General features: G+C 39.9%; 1 protein-coding gene across 1 annotated transcript in view; it reads right to left on the bottom strand.

Annotated features, from left to right (window-relative positions):
* Positions 1-1,796, bottom strand: part of BCL7A (BAF chromatin remodeling complex subunit BCL7A) — an 89,027-nt gene extending 87,231 nt beyond the window's left edge. The window contains exon 1 of the mRNA XM_053701753.1: positions 1,590-1,796. Coding sequence (XP_053557728.1) covers positions 1,590-1,681 — 92 coding nt within the window. The 5' untranslated portion in view covers positions 1,682-1,796. The remainder of the gene's footprint in view (positions 1-1,589) is intronic.
* Positions 1,797-22,660: the final 20,864 nt, after the last annotated feature.

Raw genomic sequence — 22,660 nt, 5'->3', positions numbered from 1 at the left:
CCTGTATCTCAAGCATCTAAGCAGCTGCAGACCCCCAAGACCCACCATTGGAAAGGTAATCACCTAACCTTTCCAACAGTGTATATTCAAAAAATAAAAAAAAAAACACATTAAAAAAATCTTAGCACCCAGGTGGGAAAGTGCTTAGCACTCAAAGGGTTAAAGGGACAGTCTAGTCAAAATGAAAACATTCACGATTTAGAAAGGACATGCAATTTTAAACAACTTTCCAATTTACTATTATCATCAAATTTGCTTTCTTCTCTTTGTATTCTTTATTGAACACTAAACCTAAGTAGGCTCATATGCTAACTTCTACACCCTTGAAGGCGGCCTCTTATCTCAGTGCATTTTGACAGTTTTTCACAGCTAGACAGTGCTAGTTCACATGTGCCACATAGGTAACATTGTGCTCACGTCTGTGGAGTTATTTATGAGTCAGCACAGCTTGGATAAAATGCAAGTTTGTTAAAAGAACCGAGATAAGGGGCAGTCTGCAGAGGCTTAGATACATGGTAATCACAGAGGCAAAAAGTGTAGTAACAGTTTTATCTATCTTTTTAAACACAAATTGTTGGCGCATTATACATTAATAATAATAAATTGCTTGCAAAAGGGCTTTTAAAATTTCACAATTTCTTCATATGGCTCTTTACACTCCTGTGATAAGGCTTGAAATGTCTTTATATAAATCCATCTAGGTTCACAAAAACGCATTTGACCCATAGGCTATGTATCAATGTCTATATTAAAATAGCTTTAAAAACTTTGTAGCAATGTACAGGGGAAATAAATGATAAATAAACAAATGTAACAAATGTTATAATATGCAATATGTACTAAATAAGCAATTATGTTTAATTTGTGGTAAATTTATTTTAAGGTTGGTACTGTATTATCTTGGGCTGATTAAAAAAAATGCTCACGCTAAATGTTTTAATTAGGAGAAATAAACATCTGACAATGAATTCAGGTAATGGGCTCATTGTTTTCACAAATGCAGTAGTCTCTATGACAATAAAACATGTTTGTATTGACAGTGGAAACCATAAAACAGCATCCCCTTGAGGAAAAATATTTAGCTTTTTTTCCCACAGAGTTTCACAATGTGGGATGTATTTTGCCACTTCTTTTAGATCAGCAGTGGAATCAGCAATGGAACTGCACTTCCTCCTCTTTCCCATATTATTTTTCAGTAAAAGGCAGCAGGAGCAGAGCTTGGGAGGGAGCTCAAAGTCTCCACAGCAAAGCGCTAAATTTAAATAAAATAAACCCTCGGCCGATAAGGGATATAAATAAGAGCATTCAGTCACTGCAGCGCATTGATCGGGGAGGAGATTGCAGGAAGCAGCCGCGGCTGGCTCACTCACAATGGGCTGCTGCAGCTTTCAGAGCCGGCCTATTGCGACCGAACTGAAATGGCTGCCAGGGATGCCCGGTTTGGGCGGGATAGTGGTCAAGCAGCACTCGTGCCAACTGATCAGAATGATGTGACCCAGATGTGCCAGTTTATAAACTCCCATTACATCATCTCCTTTGTACAATGTTAGCGACATCCATGTTTTTTCTTTGTCTTTTTTTTTCCTTACCATTTCCGTACTTTTTCAATGGCGGCCATAACCCGTTTGATGTCATCCTTTGCCCGGCTCCTGGTTTCGGCTCTGACCGATCGGCCCGACATGGCTGCAGCAGTTTCTTGTGAGGGAGGGGGAAGGAGGGAACTTCACCGCCGGTTACTTGTCGCTTTCTTTTTTCACACACTCACCTCACACACAGAGTGACGTTCCCACAGAGACGCAAACTGCGCATGTGCAGAATCCGCGCACGTAGCTCAGTGCTGGGGGAGGGGGTGCAAATGCAAACCCTTTAATTTGTTTTAAATATCTAATTTGACATTTAGTTTTATAAATAACATTCACCTTTTACTGTAAGAATTGCAACAGGAGTCAGTTTTGTCTTTGCATGTCCCGTTTTGTAAACCTTCGGGCACCAAGAGGTTAAATCTTGAATTAACCCATTGGTTCCTAATATTAGTTGCCCTCGCATCTTACCTCTTAGGATCTATTATCTACTCGATATTTGCCAAAGGGCACAAGAAGACGTTAATCATTAATGCACTTACTGACTGCATTGGTTGGAAAAAAATGCCAGGAACTAAATAAAACTAAAAAGTATATAAAAGTGCATAGTATTTTATTGTTGCACTATTTCTTGCTATGGGTTTAACCTCTACAAATGGGATAATGTCAGCTCCAGGACAAAGCTGAACACACCTGATGAGCCAATAACAAGAGGTGTATAGCCAGTACCACCAATCATCTCAGTAAAGCTTTGTTCCTCCAGAACCTACCTAGGTATGCTGTTAGACAAAGGATACTGACTAAATGAAGTCATTTGATAACAGAAGTAAATATAAAACAAAATCTCTATAACTTGCTTGCTTTGTCTGAGTTTTGGCTTTAATTTCTTTTTAATTATGCAGATTTTTTTTCCCCCAATAGCGTTTGGAGCAGCCTATTGAGCAATATCACTAAATAAGGATACAGCTGGATTTGTTTATATAAGTGGTTTCCAGACCTTTTTTATCTCAATTAAAAGGCCATAATAGTTAAAAAATGACTTGCTCTAATTCATAAGAGCATGACATTTTAACACTATCAACCCTATATTACTGTGTGTTTAACCCCACAGAGGGGTTAAACACACAGTAGAAGTGCAGCTCAAGACCTGTGGAGCACTGTAAACCAGCCACTGATCCAATCAACAGTGCTAGACTTACAACTCAGATGTGCGTTTCCACTGTCAACCAGCAGTGCTCTGCAGGTCTCTAGTGTCTCTTTGCTGGGGTTAAACGCACAGTAGTGCAGGGTCAATAGTCCTAAAAACATAATTTATGTAAGAACTTACCTGATAAATTCATTTCTTTCATATTAGCAAGAGTCCATGAGCTAGTGACGTATGGGATATACATTCCTACCAGGAGGGGCAAAGTTTCCCAAACCTCAAAATGCCTATAAATACACCCCTCACCACACCCACAAATCAGTTTAACGAATAGCCAAGAAGTGGGGTGATAAGAAAAAGTGCGAAAGAATAAAAAATAAGGAATTGGAATAATTGTGCTTTATACAAAAAAATCATAACCACCACAAAAAAGGGCGGGCCTCATGGACTCTTGCTAATATGAAAGAAATGAATGTATCAGGTAAGTTCTTACATAAATTATGTTTTCTTTCATGTAATTAGCAAGAGTCCATGATCTAGTGACGTATGGGATAATGACTACCCAAGATGTGGAACTTCCACGCAAGAGTCACTAGAGAGGGAGGGATAAAATAAAGACAGCCAAATCCGCTGAAAATAATCCACACCCAAAATAAAGTTTAATTTTAAAAATATAACCAGAAGATTCAAACTGAAACAGCTGCCTGAAGTACTTTTCTACCAAAAACAGCTTCAGAAGAAGAAAACACATCAAAATGGTAGAATTTAGTAAAAGTATGCAAAGAAGACCAAGTTGCAGCTTTGCAAATCTGATCAACCGAAGCTTCATTCTTAAATGCCCAGGAAGTAGAGACTGACCTAGTAGAATGAGCTGTAATCCTTTGAGGCGGAGTTTTGCCCGACTCAACATAAGCATGATGAATCAAAGATTTCAACCAAGATGCCAAAGAAATGGCAGAAGCTTTCTGGCCTTTTCTAGAACCGGAAAAGATGACAAATAGACTAGAAGTCTTTCGGAAAGTCTTAGTAGCTTCAACATAATATTTCAAAGCTCTAACAACATCAAAAGAATGCAATGATTTCTCCTTAGAATTCTTAGGATTAGGGCATAATGAAGGAACCACAATTTCTCTACTAATGTTGTTGGAATTCACAACCTTAGGTAAAAATTTAAAAGAAGTTCGCAACACTGCCTTATCCTGATGAAAAATCAGAAAAGGAGACTCACAAGAAAGAGCAGACAATTCAGAGACTCTTCTGGCAGAAGAGATGGCCAAAAGGAACAAAACTTTCCAAGAAAGTAATTTAATGTCCAATGAATGCATAGGTTCAAACGGAGGAGCTTGAAGAGCCCCCAGAACCAAATTCAAACTCCAAGGAGGAGAAATTGACTTAATGACAGGTTTTATACGAACCAAGGCTTGTACAAAACAATGAATATCAGGAAGATTAGCAATCTTTCTGTGAAAAAGAACAGAAAGAGCAGAGATTTGACCTTTCAAGGAACTTGCGGACAAACCTTTATCTAAACCATCCTGAAGAAACTGTAAAATTCTCGGAATTCTAAAAGAATGCCAGGAAAAATGATGAGAAAGACACCAAGAAATATAAGTCTTCCAGACTCTATAATATATCTCTCTAGATACAGATTTACGAGCCTGTAACATAGTATTAATCACAGAGTCAGAGAAACCTCTTTGACCAAGAATCAAGCGTTCAATCTCCATACCTTTAAATTTAAGGATTTGAGATCCTGATGGAAAAAAGGACCTTGCGACAGAAGGTCTGGTCTTAACGGAAGAGTCCACGGTTGGCAAGAGGCCATCCGGACAAGATCTGCATACCAAAACCTGTGAGGCCATGCTGGAGCTACCAGCAGAACAAACGAGCATTCCTTCAGAATCTTGGAGATTACTCTTGGAAGAAGAACTAGAGGCGGAAAGATATAGGCAGGATGATACTTCCAAGGAAGTGATAATGCATCCACTGCCTCCGCCTGAGGATCCCGGGATCTGGACAGATACCTGGGAAGTTTCTTGTTTAGATGAGAAGCCATCAGATCTATTTCCCACATTTGAACAATCTGAAGAAATACCTCTGGGTGAAGAGACCATTCGCCCGGATGCAACGTTTGGCGACTGAGATAATCCGCTTCCCAATTGTCTATACCTGGAATATGAACTGCAGAGATTAGACAGGAGCTGGATTCCGCCCAAACCAGAATTCGAGATACTTCTTTCATAGCCAGAGGACTGTGAGTCCCTCCTTGATGATTGATGTATGCCACAGTTGTGACATTGTCTGTCTGAAAACAAATGAACGATTCTCTCTTCAGAAGAGGCCAAGACTGAAGAGCTCTGAAAATTGCACGGAGTTCCAAAATATTGATCGGTAATCTCACCTCCTGAGATTCCCAAACCCCTTGTGCCGTCAGAGACCCCCACACAGCTCCCCAACCTGTAAGACTTGCATCTGTTGAAATTACAGTCCAGGTCGGAAGAACAAAAGAAGCCCCCTGAACTAAACGATGGTGATCTGTCCACCACGTCAGAGAGTGTCGTACAATCGGTTTTAAAGATATTAATTGAGATATCTTTGTGTAATCCCTGCACCATTGGTTCAGCATACAGAGCTGAAGAGGTCGCATGTGAAAACGAGCAAAGGGGATCGCGTCCGATGCAGCAGTCATAAGACCTAGAATTTCCATGCATAAGGCTACCGAAGGGAATGATTGTGACTGAAGGTTTCGACAAGCTGAAATCAATCTTAGACGTCTCTTGTCTGTCAAAGACAGAGTCATGGACACTGAATCTATCTGGAAACCCAAAAAGGTTACCCTTGTCTGAGGAATCAATGAACTTTTTAGTGAATTGATCCTCCAACCATGATCTTGAAGAAACAACAAAAGTCGATTCGTATGAAATTCTGCTAAATGTGAAGACTGAGCAAGTACCAAGATATCGTCCAAATAAGGAAATACCACAATACCCTGTTCTCTGATTACAGACAGAAGGGCACCGAGAACCTTTGTAAAAATTTTTGGTGCTGTTGCTAGGCCAAACGGCAGAGCCACAAACTGGTAATGCTTGTCTAGGAACGAGAATCTCAGAAACTGATAGTGAGCTGGATGAATCGGAATATGCAGATATGCATCCTGTAAATCTATTGTAGACATATAATGCCCTTGCTGAACAAAAGGCAGGATAGTCCTTACAGTTACCATTTTGAATGTTGGTATCCTTACATAACGATTCAATATTTTTAGATCCAGAACTGGTCTGAAGGAATTCTCCTTCTTTGGTACAATGAAGAGATTCGAATAAAACCCCAGCCCCTGTTCCAGAACTGGAACTGGCATAATTACTCCAGCCAACTCTAGATCTGAAACACATTTCAGAAATGCTTGAGCTTTCGCTGGGTTTACTGGGACACGGGAAAGAAAAAATCTCTTTGCAGGAGGTCTTATCTTGAAAGCAATTCTGTACCCTTCTGAAATAATGTTCTGAATCCAAAGATTGTGAACAGAATTGATCCAAATTTCTTTGAAAAAACGTAATCTGCCCCCTACCAGCTGAGCTGGAATGAGGGCCGCACCTTCATGTGGACTTAGAAGCTGGCTTTGCTTTTCTAGAAGGCTTGGATTTATTCCAGACTGGAGATGGTTTCCAATCTGAAACTGCTCCTGAGGATGAAGGATCAGGCTTTTGTTCTTTGTTGAAACGAAAGGAACGAAAACGATTATTAGCCCTGTTTTTACCCTTAGATTTTTTTTTTTTTTTTTTTTTTTTAAATTTTTTTTTTTTTAAATTTTTTTTATTGAGGTTAAACAAATGAATAACAATATACAAAAGTTCAATATTGAAAACATTAAGTACATTGTAAGTTAGTTAGCCATTATATACAAAACAACCAATATCTAAGTACATTATACACGGCTGCACATGCATAGAGTACAGTTCTATGAAAGAGGCTACTACTGAACTAAAGAAGGGAAACCTCATTTTATTTTGATATATGGGATGAATGCACCTCTAATGCTCCAGCAGGCCACTCTTGGACCTATATAGACTAAATGGCCCAGATGAGGTGCTCTAATATGCAGTACGGTCGCTCTTGGACCTTGGAAAATAAGTAAAATGATAGAGTGGGAATAGTTTGATTATTTGATAACAAAGGTTACATAAGAACCAACATATAATAATCGATTAAATAATGAAGGCACCTCAAGAGAGTGGCTGAGCACTCCAATCTAGGGACTGTGCCATATAATAGAGAACTATAAGACTACATTAAAAATAATATCCAATTCTAATTTAGTGAGTCTCAGGTGGAAATACAACCTTCATAAAGTAAATTAGATAAGGGATTATATCAGGGTTAGGGTCAACTAATGAGAATCTTTAACTTCCCTGGTAATGAGTTGTGTAGGGATTACCATATTACACCCTAAAAAAAATGGGATATTAAAACTGAATAACAATAAGTGAGAAATAGAAATAAAATAAAAACTTATTTCCTCAACAGTGTCACAATGCATGCGGCATATTGGCAGACTCACTGAGTGTAACAAACATAACATTTACATTTAGAGACACTAATGCATTTAAACTATTATTCAAACATCTTTAGGACATTTACCATTACTATTCTCAGCAAGGCTCCAGAGGGGTGAGAGTGCCTACAAAGTGCTCACAGATAACAAACCTGATAACTTGCTAAACCAGTTAAACATAAATTCTAAACCATTCTATGCTATTTCTAAAACATTGGGCTGGTTATAATGGTGGGGCAAAACATTTGCAGATCTATACTTATGTGTACTGTGCAGGTTAATAAGTATCATGGTGGCATAGGCCCTTCCAAGCGGTCTATCCTATCCCCACCTTCCAAGCACTGATCAGTCTTTGACTTTTAGAGTGTCTTACCACCGTGGGTATAAAGGAGGGGTACTGCAAGCAAGGCGAGGCGTCCAGTAAGTCCTTTTCAAGAGCTGCCTTAGTAATTAGGGATTGTCTTAAAACCGGATCCCAAAATAACCGCTGCTTGGAGTGAAAGATTTGCCACTTAAAATCTTGCAGCAGCTGTCCCTTTACCCGTTCAGGCCAAATTGTAGCGGTCAGGTAGAAAGCATCTCCTAAAGCGGCCTCTGCACTGCTAGGCTGATAAGGATAATCCAGCTCCATATAGACTCCACAATGTTTCTCGCGTGCAGCCGCAACTGGTTCTGTGGCGTTACCCACGATAGCGGTCGTCTCATTCAGGGCAGTGAATGCAAAGCATGGCTCCCCAAGATGTTCCTTTACACATGCTGCGACTGCCACGTTGTCCTCCTCATCCGACCGGGGCCCCGGCCAGCAACTAGAAGGTACCGCAGAGTAGGTTTCAGCTCCAGGGGACTCATGGACATCAAATATAGGTGCCGGTCTGAGCAGGATCTTCTTTGGGCTTAGGTTCAATGTGGTTTGCGTTATGGTCGAGGGGGCCACCTCCCCATAGGCCACCCCGGCCAAGCAGGTGTACGGGTTCTCATCCACCACCATGCCAGATTTAGCAGGTATCTGAAGTGTCTCTGTCTGAGATCGGTCTCCCAAGAGAATAGCGCACAAGTCCCTCTCTAGATTGCAGAAGTGTTCCTTCAGAAGGGCATGCACTTGCGTCTCCCATCTTGCCAAGGCTTCCATTAGTTCACAGTGGGTTAGATGCAGTTGGTACAGCAAAGTGCTCCCTTGAGGCGGTATTGCCTTGTTAGTGATGGTTCTCTCTTAGAACTATCCTGTTTCAGGATATCGTAACCCCGGAGTTCAGGGGGGGGTAATATTGCAGCAGCCCCAGACCTACGCTCCAGATCTCCACCAGGAACTTCTTCTGTGTCTAAACTTACTGCGTAGATTCAGAAGTTTGTTAAGATGGCCTCCAATCCTGAGAAGAAGTCTGTCGCGTAGCTGCCTCAACAAACATAGGCATGAGCTCTGTCAAGACTTCCACCTTTTGAGTATAGTTATTAAGAGTAAGAAATAACAGCTTCAGGATAAGAAATATCTAGATTGACTATTGAAATCTCTTATGAACAATGTCTAACTCAGAGAGCTTCATTTAGACACGTCTTGCCGCATTGAGTGTAGGCTCCGCCCCCCTACCCTTAGATTTTTTATCCTGTGGTAAAAAAGTTCCTTTCCCTCCAGTAACAGTTGAGATAATAGAATCCAACTGAGAACCAAATAATTTATTACCCTGGAAAGAAAGGGAAAGTAGAGTCGATTTAGAAGACATATCAGCATTCCAAGTTTTAAGCCATAAAGCTCTTCTAGCTAAAATAGCTAGAGACATAAACCTGACATCAACTCTGATAATATCAAAAATGGCATCACAGATAAAATTATTAGCATGTTGAAGAAGAATAATAATGTTATGAGAATCATGATCTGTTACTTGTTGCGCTAAAGTTTCCAACCAAAAAGTTGAAGCTGCAGCAACATCCGCCAAAGATATAGCAGGTCTAAGAAGATTACCTGAACACAAATAAGCTTTTCTTAGAAAGGATTCAATTTTCCTATCTAAAGGATCCTTAAAGGAAGTACCATCTGCCGTAGGAATAGTAGTACGTTTAGCAAGGGTAGAGATAGCCCCATCAACTTTAGGGATTTTGTCCCAAAACTCTAATCTGTCAGACGGCACAGGATATAATTGCTTAAAACCTTTATTTAGAAGGAGTAAATGAATTACCCAAATTATTCCATTCCCTGGAAATTACTTCAGAAATAGCACCAGGAACAGGAAAAACCTCTGGAATAACTACAGGAGATTTAAAGACCTTGTCTAAACGTTTAGATTTAGTATCAAGAGGACCAGAATCCTCAATTTCTAATGCAATTAGGACTTCTTTAAGTAAAGAACGAATAAATTCCATTTTAAATAAATATGAATATTTATCAGCATCAACCTCTGAAACAGAATCCTCTGAACCAGAAGAATCATTAGAATCAGAATGATGATGTTCATTTAAAAATTCATCTGGATAAAGAGAAGTTTTAAAAGACTTTTTATGTTAACTAGAAGGAGGAATAACAGACATAGCCTTCTTAATGGATTCAGAAACACAATCTCTTATGTTATCAGGAACACTCTGAACATTAGATGTTGATGGAACTGCAACAGGTAATGGTACATTACTAAAGGAAATATTTTCTGCATTAACAAGTTTGTCATGACATTTAATACAAACAACAGCTGGAGGAACAGCTACCAAAAGTTTACAGCAGATACACTTAGCTTTGGTAGTTCCAGCACCAGGCAGCGATTTTCCTGAAGTATCTTCTGACTCAGATGCAACATGAGACATCTTGCAATATGTAAGAGAAAAAACAACATATAAAGCAAAATTGATCAAATTCCTTAAATGACAGTTTCAGGAATGGGAAAAAATGCCAAAGAACAAGCTTCTAGCAACCAGAAGCAATGAAAAATGAGACTTAAATAATGTGGAGACAAAAGCGACGCCCATATTTTTTTAGCGCCAAATAAGACGCCCACATTATTTGGCGCCTAAATGCTTTTGGCGCCAAAAATGACGCCACATCCGGAACGCCGACATTTTTGGCGCAAAAGAACGTCAAAAAATGACGCAACTTCCGGCGACACGTATGACGCCGGAAACAGAAAAGATTTTTTGCGCCAAAAAAGTCTGCGCCAAGAATGACGCAATAAAATGAAGCATTTTCAGCCCCCGCGAGCCTAACAGCCCACAGGGAAAAAGTCAAATTTTTTAAGGTAAGAAAAAAATTGATTCAAATGCATTATCCCAAATATGAAACTGACTGTCTGAAAATAAGGAATGTTGAACATCCTGAGTCAAGGCAAATAAATGTTTGAATACATATATTTAGAACTTTATAAAAAAAGCGCCCAACCATAGCTTAGAGTGTCACAGAAAATAAGACTTACTTACCCCAGGACACTCGTCTACATGTTGTAGAAAGCCAAACCAGTATTGAAACGAAAATCAGCAGAGGTAATGGTATATATATAAGAGTATATCGTCGATCTGAAAAGGGAGGTAAGAGATGAATCTCTACGACCGATAACAGAGAACCTATGAAATAGACCCCGTAGAAGGAGATCATTGCATTCAAATAGGCAATACTCTCCTCACATCCCTCTGACATTCACTGCACGCTGAGAGGAAAACCGGGCTCCAACCTGCTGCGGAGCGCATATCAACGTAGAATCTAGCACAAACTTACTTCACCACCTCCATAGGAGGCAAAGTTTGTAAAACTGATTTGTGGGTGTGGTGAGGGGTGTATTTATAGGCATTTTGAGGTTTGGGAAACTTTGCCCCTCCTGGTAGGAATGTATATCCCATACGTCACTAGCTCATGGACTCTTGCTAATTACATGAAAGAAATTACATTCTGTAACAAATAAGAGCATGTAATCTTTTAATTATTATGTGCAATTGTTAAAAATGTCAACCAATAAACAGTTCTGTGTTTCCCAGGCATGTTTATTATATATGTTTGTAGCTTCCACACGGAAAAACTAATTTAAGTCATTATATTATTTTGTGAATAGAGCACCCTATCTTCTTGGCAGGCAGGATCTATGACTGAATGCTTGCAGCTGTTGGGTTAGTTCACATTCCAGAAATCTCTCAATGGAGCTCACTCTAGCTCCTAGGGGGCACTAAAAAAACAACAAATGATCAAACTATATAAATACAATTTCAATCACTAATAATCGCCTAGATTTGAAGTTTTGTCGGTAAAGACCCGCGGTGCTAATGCTGCTTTTTTTTCCAGCGCACCCTTAAGACAACACTGGTATTACGAGTAGTCTGAATGGCTGCGTTAGCCTCAGAAAAGGGAGCGTTGAGCATAATTTAGCTCCACTTCAACCCTCAATACCAGCGTTGCTTACGGTAGCGGTAAGCTGGAAAAACGTGCTCGTGCACGATATCCCCATAGGAAACAATGGGGCTGAGCTGGCTGAAAAAAACCTAACACCTGCAAAAAAGCAGCCTCCAGCTTCTAACGCAGCCCCTTTGTTTCCTATGGGGAAACACTCTCTAAGTCTACACCTAACACCCTTACATGAACCCCAAGTCTAAACACCCCTAACCTTACACTTATTAACGCCTAATCTGTCTCCCCCACTATCGCTGACACCAGCATTATACTATTAACCCCTAATCTGCCGCTCCGGACACCGCCGCAACCTACATTATCCCTATGAACCCCTAATCTGCTGTCCCTAACATCGCTGACACCTATATTATATTTATTAACCCCTAATCTGCTCCCCCAATGTCCCCACCACCTACCTACACTTATTAACCCCTAATATGCTGACCGGACATCGCCGCCACTATAATAAATGTATTAACCCCTAAACTGCCGCACTCCCGCCTCGCAAACACTATAATACATTTTATTAACCCCTAATCTGCCCTCCCTAACATCGCCGTCACCTACCTACAATTATTAACCCCTAATCTGCCGCCTCCAACGTCGCCGCTACTATAATAAAGTTATTAAACCCCTAAATCTAAGTCTAACCCTAACACCCCCCTAAGTTAAATATAATTTAAATTAAACAAAATAAATTTAATAACATTAAATAAATTATTCCTATTTAATGTGGGTTGTAATGTTGGGGGGGGTATTGTATTTTTATTTACAGGTAAAAGAGCTGATTACTTTGGGGCAATGCCCCGCAAAAAGCCCTTTTAAGGGCTGGTAAAAGAGCTGATTACTTTGTAATTTAGTATAGGGTAGGGCATTTTATTATTTTGGGGGGCTTTTTTTATTTTATTAGGGGGCTTAGATTAGGTGTAATTAGTTTAAACTTCTTGTAATTTTTTTTCTTTCTGTAATTTAGTGTTTGTATTATAGTTTAGTTTATTTAATTGTATTTTAGTTTAGATAATTGTAGGTAATTTATTTAATTAGTTTAATGATAGTGTAGTGTTAGGTGTATTTGTAACTTAGGTTAGGATTTATTTTACAGGTAATTTTGTAATTATTTTAACTAGGTATCTATTAAATAGTTATTAACTATTTAATAGCTATTGTACCTAGTTAAAATAAATACAAAGTTGCCTGTAAAATAAATATAAATCCTAAAATAGCTACAATGTAACTATTAGTTATATTGTAGCTATATTAGGGTTTATTTTATAGGTAAGTATTTAGTTTTAAATAGGAATAATTTATTTAATGATAGTAAATTTATTTAGTTTAATTTAAATTATATTTAACTTAGGGGGGTGTTAGGGTTAAACTTAGGTTTAGTGGTTAATAACTTTATTATAGTAGCGGCGACGTTGGGGGTGGGAGATTAAAGGTTAATAATTGTAGGTAGGTGGCGGCGATGTTAGGGAGGGCAGATTAGGGATTAATAAAATGTATTATAGTGTTTGCGAGGCGGGAGTGCGGCGGTTTAGGGGTTAATACATTTATTATAGTGGTGGCGAGGTCCGGTCGGCAGATTAGGGGTTAATAAGTGTAGGTAGGTGGCAGCGACGTTGGGGGGGCAGATTAGGGGGTAATAAATATAATATAGGTGTCGGCGATGTTAGGGGCTGCAGATTAGGGGTTCATAGCTATAATGTAGGTGGTCGGAAGATTAGGGGTTAAAACATTTTATTATAGGGTTTGCGATGTGGGGGGGCCTCAGTTTAGGGGTTCATATGTCGTTTATGGGTGTTAGTGTACTTTATAGCACAGTAGTTAAGAGCTTTATGTTCCTGCGTTAGCCCATAAAACTCTTAACTACTGTCTTTTTTTTGTGGTTGGAGTCTTGTCGGTAGAGGGTCTACCACTCACTTCTTCCAAGTCTCGTAATACCGGCGTTAGGCAAATCCCATAGAAAATATAGGATACACAATTGACATAAGGGGATTTGCAGTAGCCTCGAGTCGTAGAAAGAAAGTGAGTGGTAGACCCTTTCCTGCCTGACTCATAATACCAGCAGGCATTAAAAAGCAGCGTTAGGACCCCTTAACGCTGCTTTTTAACCCTAACGCAGAACTCCAAATCTAGGCGAATAATAGTAGGATCAAAGGAATTAGCTCAATTCATGAGCTTCCCAATACTACACAGTCCCATGCCAGTCCAATCCAAACTGAACCAGGGTCTTCAGAGGCAGCACAACTCCTCACACGCTTGTCAATTCAATCCTAGAAATAGTCATTAGATAGAGAGGCGCCACAGGTGTGTATCAGGTGATCACACCAATAATTGGGAAATGTAGATTCATTATGGTACTCACATTTGGAGATAGCACCCTATTGTGCTATTAGGAGCGTGCTGGTATCTCAGGTTTACCAGTTCACCACCTCCCGATATCAGCAACTACCAGAGTGTACACTTTAAATTCCAAAGCAAATAATGCTGCTGTATCCAATGAGCATAATAGTACTATTCCTTATAAACAAACAGAATTATTAAAATTGTATGTACAAGAGATATAATCTAAGTAGTACATGTTGGAAACACAAAGGTTTATCCACTTCAAATGCAACACGTTTCTCAGCTAAACCACTAGCAGTTTCTTTAAGCATCAGCCAAGAAATGTGTTGCATCTGAAGGGGATAAACCTTTGTGTTCCCCAGCATGTACTACTTAGATTTTTTCTTGACATGTGCGTTTCATTTTGAATTCGGACGAATTTGATCGAATTCGGAGCTTCAGACTGATTCGAATATCCGAATCAAATCCTTACCGGAAGCATAATAATCCGAATGCATTTGTTCCGAAATATTCGAATCGTTCGGACTAATTCGTTTTCATTTGGATGACTATTATTATTAAATCTAAAGAACCACAAAATAGTTAGAAAATTAGATATTATAATATCAAATAATTAAAATATGAGTGAGATTAAACAGGTAAAAGTTTTAAGTTCGGTTTTGGACTAGTATGGTTATACATTGTATAACTGGACATAACATTACTAACGAGTCACAACGAATCAATTAAAATTAATTCGTTTTTATTCAAATGAGTGTAGTGTCATATTCTTCTACAACTTCTTGTCCAATCAGATCCTTCCTTTTGTTTTGTGGGTTGGATTACTGTCATAGTGATAGTCTTCTAGTCCAATAATTATATTATTTTAATTTTGTGGGTAGGATTACTGTCACACGCAGTGCAATGTGCTTTTAGCTTTCCTCAAGGGTTGTGCTAATGTTCTGTGCTGTTGTTAAGCAGAGGGGAGACATATTCAGATTTGCAGACTGTCAGCATTATAGCAGAATACAAGCCCTGAAGTTGAACAGAAGAGAAGAAGGCACAGTGACCTAGAGATTTACTGGTCTGCGTGCAAAATTTAATTTTATAAGTATTTTTTGTTATTATTATTGTTGCTGAAATTGTGACTCAAGGGAGAAAGTTTTACAACAGTCATCAATATATCTTTATCTTGTTATTATAGTTCTGGCATTAATAATTTTTATTTCAAGTTTTCACTAGAGTAGTTTGTTAAATATTATTATAATTGTATAGTTGCTTACTTGCTTGCTAATAATTGATTAGGGGCAAAGTTCAGGGGCAAAAACCTCAGACGCAGTGGCTGGTGCAGTGGCCAAGGGGTACCACTCCTTTCTCCTGCATGCTGAGGTGATGGATCATCAGCACACCTCACAGAACATCCTACATCCTATGGTGGCTCAGTGGCTGGGAGAGCAGGCAGGGACAAAGGCACAAATTGGTTTTGTGGTCACCGATGGGGCAGCCAGTATGCTAAAGGCGCTTCGGGAGGCTGGGTTTGTGGGTGTACGTTGTTCAGCACATGTACTGCATCTGGTTGTTAAGGCTGCCCTCGATCATGACACGGAAGGTTGGCATCACTTCTTGAGTGTTGCCAAAAAATAGCTGGCCACTTCCATCATAGTGTTAAAGATAGCCATCTCCTTAGGCAGGAACAGAGACATTTTGGCCTTGCAGAGCACCGTCTCAAACAAGATGTGAGTACTAGATGGAACTCCACATTAGATATGCTGGAGCATATATTAGAACAGCAAAAGGCAATCCATGCAATGCCATACAAACTTTCCATTGGCATTGAAAGACCACTGGGCAGGGATGACTGGGCCGCGATTGAACAGTTAGTGGCAGTCCTCACACATTTTTGGGTGGTGACAGAAAATTTAAGCCAAGAGAACCCTAGCCTGGCACAAGTCATCCTCTTCACCCACCTCTCAAACCTATTAGATGATTTCCTTTGCAATAGGGATGTATTGCCTGGTGGTAAACTTCTTGTTGATGTTGCTGCCCTTCTAAGGAGGCTGAAGGAGCAACTGACTCGGCGCATAAAAGAGTGCATCAACATTAGCCCTCACTTCATGCTAGCCACACTTTGCGATCCTAGAGTAAAGGGAAAGATAGCACTCCGCACAAATTGCTTGACCACATGGAGGGATAAATTGATACAGAGGATGCATGATAGACAAAAAAAATGTCCTTACCTGTAGAGGCAGATGAAGAGATGACGGAGTCTGATAGTGATACTCTGTCACCTCAAACCAAAAGCCCTAGCACTGCTGCTCGTGCTCCGCCCACCACAGCAGCTACTTTTTGGGCTGATGCACTGGGCAGATTGGTTGTCCCCCAACCACCGTCCACAGTGAACGTGTATTTGCAATCACAGGAAATACATTTTTTTCCTCATCGTTCACAGTTGTCCCCGCAGTTCATGGAGCAGATGACATTTTTAAAAATAAACCTACCAAAGCTGGGTTACCCAGCTCTCAGCTTTGATTCTGAATAAAACTATTCCTATAATCTCCGGCTCACCCACTTGTGCAGTGTGCTTGATTGTCAGGACTGGACTGGGAATTAAAAGCAGCCCTGGAAAATTTGGAGACCAGCCTTATTTTCTGTTCACTCAGTATAATGCACACATTCAATTTTTCTCAAAGGGGATTACTGGGATACTCCTTCCCCAGAATTTTATTATATTAGTTTGTATTTAAAAAAAAAGTTCCAGATTGTTGTTAAATGCACTGTAAAGCCCAATTACATCCATTAATTACCCCTTTAAATTGTAGCTTTTCTAGCCCCAGCTGTTGCAGCCCACCAGGAAATCTCCTGGTATCCCGTTAGGCCAATCCGGCGTTGCTGATCGTCATTAAATGACAAATCATCATGGCTCCAAAACCAAAAGATCTCTTATTTTGCTGATATTTTGTAGTTAGCTAGAGGACATCAATCAAGTAACTTCACAAAGTCAAATTTTTTTACCCCTCTTTGAGACATAATATATTATTCCTACTACAGCAGGGTAGCCAAATATTTATAACAAATTTGCTAAGGCCAAAAAATACCACTATTTTGATTTATATTTGTAATTTGAAGGTAACATCATGTGACCTTCAACCTTAAATATTTAAGAATAAACATTGGAATTTTATGTCATGATTTTTCATTGACTGACCACCAAAAAGTCCATTCTATTTCACAGCTATTTTACTGTACAAGGGTGTGATGTTTGATGTTATTATAATTTCCACTTTTGAATGACTATCTTTATTATTATTTTTTATATATGTTGATTTATCCTAAACAAGCTTGCTCAAGCATTTGTATTTAGTTATACATATTTTTTTTCCAATATTTTGGAATTAAAAGGTGTACCTTAATCATAATTTACGATTGTAAACACATATTTACACCTGTTACATGAAAAGTTTCTGTTGTTAAGCATTGTCACACATTAGATACAGTTAGAGGTAAGACACTTAGTGTGAGTATGGGAGACTGTTATCCAAACTGAATGGCTTAATTATTCATTCTAAATCTTAGAATTACAATTATAAACAATAATTTTGGCACTAAGATAAAATATTAGTGCTACAAATATAGATTTAACAAGCAGCCTGCTGCTATCATACACAAAGCAATACAGTTAATCCATAGGACACAGTGTTGTCATTCTGGAAGTTTGCTCCTCATAAGAAGACATAAAGAAAATAATATAAATGCTTTGTCCAGAGGCAGAAACAAGTGAGTGACTTGTAAATTGACCACTTAATCCACATTCCATCATTTATTTCCATTTCTTAATATATGACTCTGTTTCTTTCTCAATTTTTTTAAAGATTAATAAAGAAACACTGGAGACAGTATGTTGAGCATGAAGGAGACCATGAAGGAGACAGACATCAAAAAGAGGATGTTACAAGCAGTTCACGGGTAAATAGTATCAATACATGTGTACTTACACATAATTTGTAAAAAGCAAATGCTCATGGAGAACAGCTCATATGTGTCTAAAGAAGGTTTAAACTTTAAATTGAAACCTCAGTAAAATAATAAGTATCAGAGGTAGTCATTTCACCATCATTAGATAATTACAAATACATTATAAACTGAAGATTCAAAAGGCAATAATACATATGGTAGATCCATGTGTATAATGGTTATCATTAGCAATTAGAATTGAGTAGGTTAAACATTTTGAAGATTCAGAATTTGAACTTTGCAGTAGGTAGGCTGCGCGGACAGTAATTAACTCTCTTGGAAACATATCATTAACTGAGCAATGGTTTCCAATAAAGGTGAATATATATATGTACGTCCATATGTAAACCTCATGTGGCAGAATGGTTACAGGTACATTTATTGTTCATGCTAATTGCTATTATGATATACTATTATTGCCCTTCGTCATAGGTTCCATTAAGAGCATGTGGTATGCTATGCATGCATCCAAATGTTGTGACGGTTGGAGACTCCTGGTTGGTACCCTATAAAAAATAGCACTGAATTTGACATTAAAGGAAATATAGTGTATCTGATTCAGAATCATGAAATCTAACTTTTGGATTTAGTGATAGTATCCCTTTCATGTTGGATTACTTTAGAGACAGATTAATTAATGAACCTAACCAATCTGAATTTTTTTGTTTGTTTGTTTTAAAACATATGTATTGCAGATATAAGGGGACACAATTCATACTCTAAAATACATTGGAAATTTTAAAGATGACAGAAGATATATCCATAAAATGGACCGTCAAGAAAGCTTTACATTGACTATGTAAGTAGATAAAAAATAGATATAAATAGACCTCAAAGACTAAGTGGCCATTTAAATTGTGAAAATAAATTACACATATGGATCAAGAAATTGTACAGTGTTATTACAACTATTAGAATCAAAACCAGAGCTGGTAGTTAGACGAGCTGAGTCAGGAGCCAAAGCGAGTAGTCAGATGAGCCGGAATCAGGAACAAGGAGAACAGCAGAGTCAGGAACAAGCCAAGGATCAGGAACCAGGAGGGACGTCAGACAGCCAGGTAATACACAGGAGCTCTCACAAACAGGTCTGAGTCAACGCAAGGGCAAAGCATACTGAACAGAGGCCCTTTAAATAGTAAGTGATGACATCACAATTCTGAGACTGCATCCTGTCTCACACTGATGATGTACACCAGTCTGGCCATAAAAGGAAGTGCAGGAATTGAGCAGCATCACACAGTATGCACCAGAGTCAGCAAGAGAGGTGAGTAAAATGGCTGCCAGCAGCACATGGCAAACAAAATAGGAAAAAAACCCTGACAGTACCCTCCCCTCAACGACCCCTCCCCCGTGGGAGGACAAATTACTTATTGGGGAAACGGGCATGGAAGGCATGAGGAGGGCGGGAGCATGAACATCAGAGGAGGGAACCCATGAACACTCCTCTGGACCGTAGCCCCTCCAATGAACCAAATACTGTAAGCGACCCCTGGACATTCGAGAGTCAATAATGCTGCTGACCTTATACTCCTCATGGTTGTCAACAAAGATAGGACGGGGACGAGGCAATACAGTGGTAAACCGATTACAAACCAATGGTTTCAAGAGGGAAACATGAAAAACATTGGAGAATGTGCATTGCAGGGGGAAGGTCAAGAGCGTAGGCCACAGGATTGACCCGTCAGAGTATATGAAAAGGACAAACATAACGGGGAGCCAGTTTATTGAAAGGCACATGAAGATTCAAGTTGCGGGAGGACAGCCAAACTCTCTCACCAACCTAGTAGGAAGGCGCAGGTAGACGTTTACGATCAGCCTGGAACTTTTGGCGCTGCATAGAACGATGAAGGCAATCCTGAATCTGCACCCACGTGGAACGTAGTTTCCGGAGATGCTCCTCCAAAGCCCGTAATACCCTGAGACATAAATTGAATTGGGCAATAAGGATGGTTGAAACCCATAATTCGCCATGAACGGGGATAACTTGGAGGAAGCATTAATAGCACTATTACGACCAAACTTTGCCCAAGGTAACAGTTCAGACCAATTATTGTGGTGATCTAAGACATAGCAACGGAGGAACTGTTCCAGAGCTTGATTAGACCGTTCCGCAGCCCCATTGGATTGAGGGTGATATGCCAAGGAGAAGGAAAGCTGGATCCCCATTTGAGCACAAAAGGAACACCAAAATCTAGAGACAAACTGGCTACCCCGGTCCGACACTATCTCCTTGGGTAACTCATGTAAACAGAAGACCTCCTGGGCAAAAATTGAAGCAAGCTCCTGAGCGGTAGGCAACTTCTTCAAGGGAATGCAATGTGACATTTTAGAAAAACGGTCAACCACCATAAGGATAACAGTATTGCCATTGGAAACAGGGAGCTCGACAATGAAGTCCATAGAAAGATGTGTCCAAGGACGCTCACCATTAGCAATAGGTTAAAGAAGACCCACAGCAAGACGTCAAGGAGTCTTATTCTGTGCACAAACTGAGCAGGAGGCAACATACGCAGCAACATCAGAACGAAGACCTGGCCACCAGAATTGTCGAGTGACAGACCAAATCATTTGGTTCTTGCCTGGGTGACCTGGGGCTTTAGGATAGGGGTAAGTGTGCAACAGTTTAGTTCGAAGATTCTCAGGAACAAAACACTTACCACTAGGTTTCTCAGGAGATGCATTGGTTTGTGCAGCCAGGATCTCCTCCCCCAAGGGAGAAGTCAAATTAGTACGTATGGTAGCCAAAATATGGTCAGGAGGTATAACTGGAGTAGGTACAGACTCCTCCATGGACAGAGGGGAAAATTGTCGAGAGAGGGCATCAGCCCTAACATTCTTACTACCAGGCAGGTAGGAGACCACATAATTAAACCGAGACAAAAATAGCGCCCATCTGGCCTGTCGGGGTGACAAACGTTTTGCTTCAGATAGATAAGTTAAATTCTTGTGGTCAGTAAGAATGAGCACTGGCACGCTAGTACCCTCGAGAAGATGCCTCCATTCCTTGAGTGCCAAAATTATGGCCAGTAATTCCCTGTCGCCAATTTCATAATTGCACTCCACTGGAGATAATTTCTTAGAGAAGAAACCACACGGATGCAAGGAACCGTCAGGTGTAGGATGTTGAGACAAGAGGGCACCTACTCCAGTCTCAGACACATCGACCTCAAGAACGAAAGGCAGGACAGGGTTAGGATTAGCCAGAAGTAGAGCGGCAGCAAAGGCAGTCTTAAGACTATCAAATGCCTTAATGGCAGTAGGTGACCAATGGAGTGGATCATTCTCTTTACGGGTCATGTCTGTGATAGGTTTGACCAAGGAAGAAAAGTTTTTAATAAACTTTCTATAGTAATTGGCGAACCCCAAAAAATGTTGAATAGACCAAAGACCAACTGGGCGAGGCCACTGCAGAACTGCAGATAACTTGTCAGGATCCATGGAGAACCCTGCAACGGAGATAACATAACCTAGGAAAGTTACTTGAGTCCGATGGAACTCACATTTCTCGAGTTTACAAAACAAGCCGTTCTCACGTAGTCTCTGAAGAACCCATGTAACATCAGAATGATGAGCCTCAAGTGTGGGTGAGTGTTTGAGGATGTCGTCCAAGTACACCACTCTCCCTAAAAGTTTTCTTTCATAAATCTTAGAAAAACACAGCGACAGACTATCCACAAATTTTTGACATTATTCTCTCAAATATATTTTAATATCCAGGATGGGCATATTTTAGTTCTGTCTGTCGAATCTAATTAAAATTCATATTCAATTTCCGATTATTTTTTTTTTTTAAATATTGCGTAATAAATTATTTGTAGCTGATGATGTTTTCTATAGTAAAGCCTTTTTCAATAAAATGTACAGTTAATGATTGGCTGTCCTGTTTGTTTATATTTTCAGTTTGTCATAACTTACGTGGGGGAGTAGTGGACATATCTCTACTTCCAGAGGCTGCTACTGGTGGGATCCGAGTTGCTGTTAAAGATAGTATAAAATCAGCCAAGCCAAGGTATACTAAATTATACATAATAAATTTGTGTGATGCCATCAATAATTAGTTTGATTGCAAAAACAATTGTGTAAAAAAAAAAAAAAAAGTTAAGGATATTGTCTTTCAATCATATCGGTTCATTTTTCATCCAGACAATTATTTGTTTTTTACATGAGTTCTATTTCAAGGATTAACACAGCATTTAAGAGGGGGAGGGAGAGAGAGAAAGGGGAGAGAGAGAGAGAGAGAGAGAGAGAGAGGAGAGAGAGGGGAGAGAGAGGGGGAGAGGGAGAGGGGAGAGAGAGAGAGGGGAGATGTGGAGAGAGAGAGAAGGGAGAGAAAGAGAGGAGAGAGAAAGAGAGAGGGGGGGAGACAGAGAGGGGAGAGAGAGAGAGGGGAGAGAGAGAGAGGGGAGAGAGAGAGAGGAGAGAGAGAGGGGAGAGAGGGGGAGAGAGAGAAAGACAGAGGGGGGAGATAGAGAGAGAGAAAGAGAGAGAGAGGAGAGAGAGAGGGGAGAGAGAGGAGAGAGAGAGAGAGAGAGAGAGAGAGAGGGGGGGGAGAGAGAGAGAGGGGGAGAGAGAGAGAGGGGGGAGAGAGAAAGAAGGGAGATGTGGATGGAGAGAGAGAGAGGGGAGAGAGAAAGAGGGAGAGAGAGAGAGGGGAGAGAGAGATGGGAGAGAGAGACAGAGGGGGGAGAGAGAGAGAG

Source organism: Bombina bombina, chromosome 2, assembly GCF_027579735.1.
Source record: "Bombina bombina isolate aBomBom1 chromosome 2, aBomBom1.pri, whole genome shotgun sequence".
Lineage (NCBI taxonomy): Eukaryota > Metazoa > Chordata > Amphibia > Anura > Bombinatoridae > Bombina > Bombina bombina.
The sequence above is the reverse complement of the archived record's forward strand: the minus strand, read 5'-3'. Positions and strand labels throughout refer to the sequence as shown.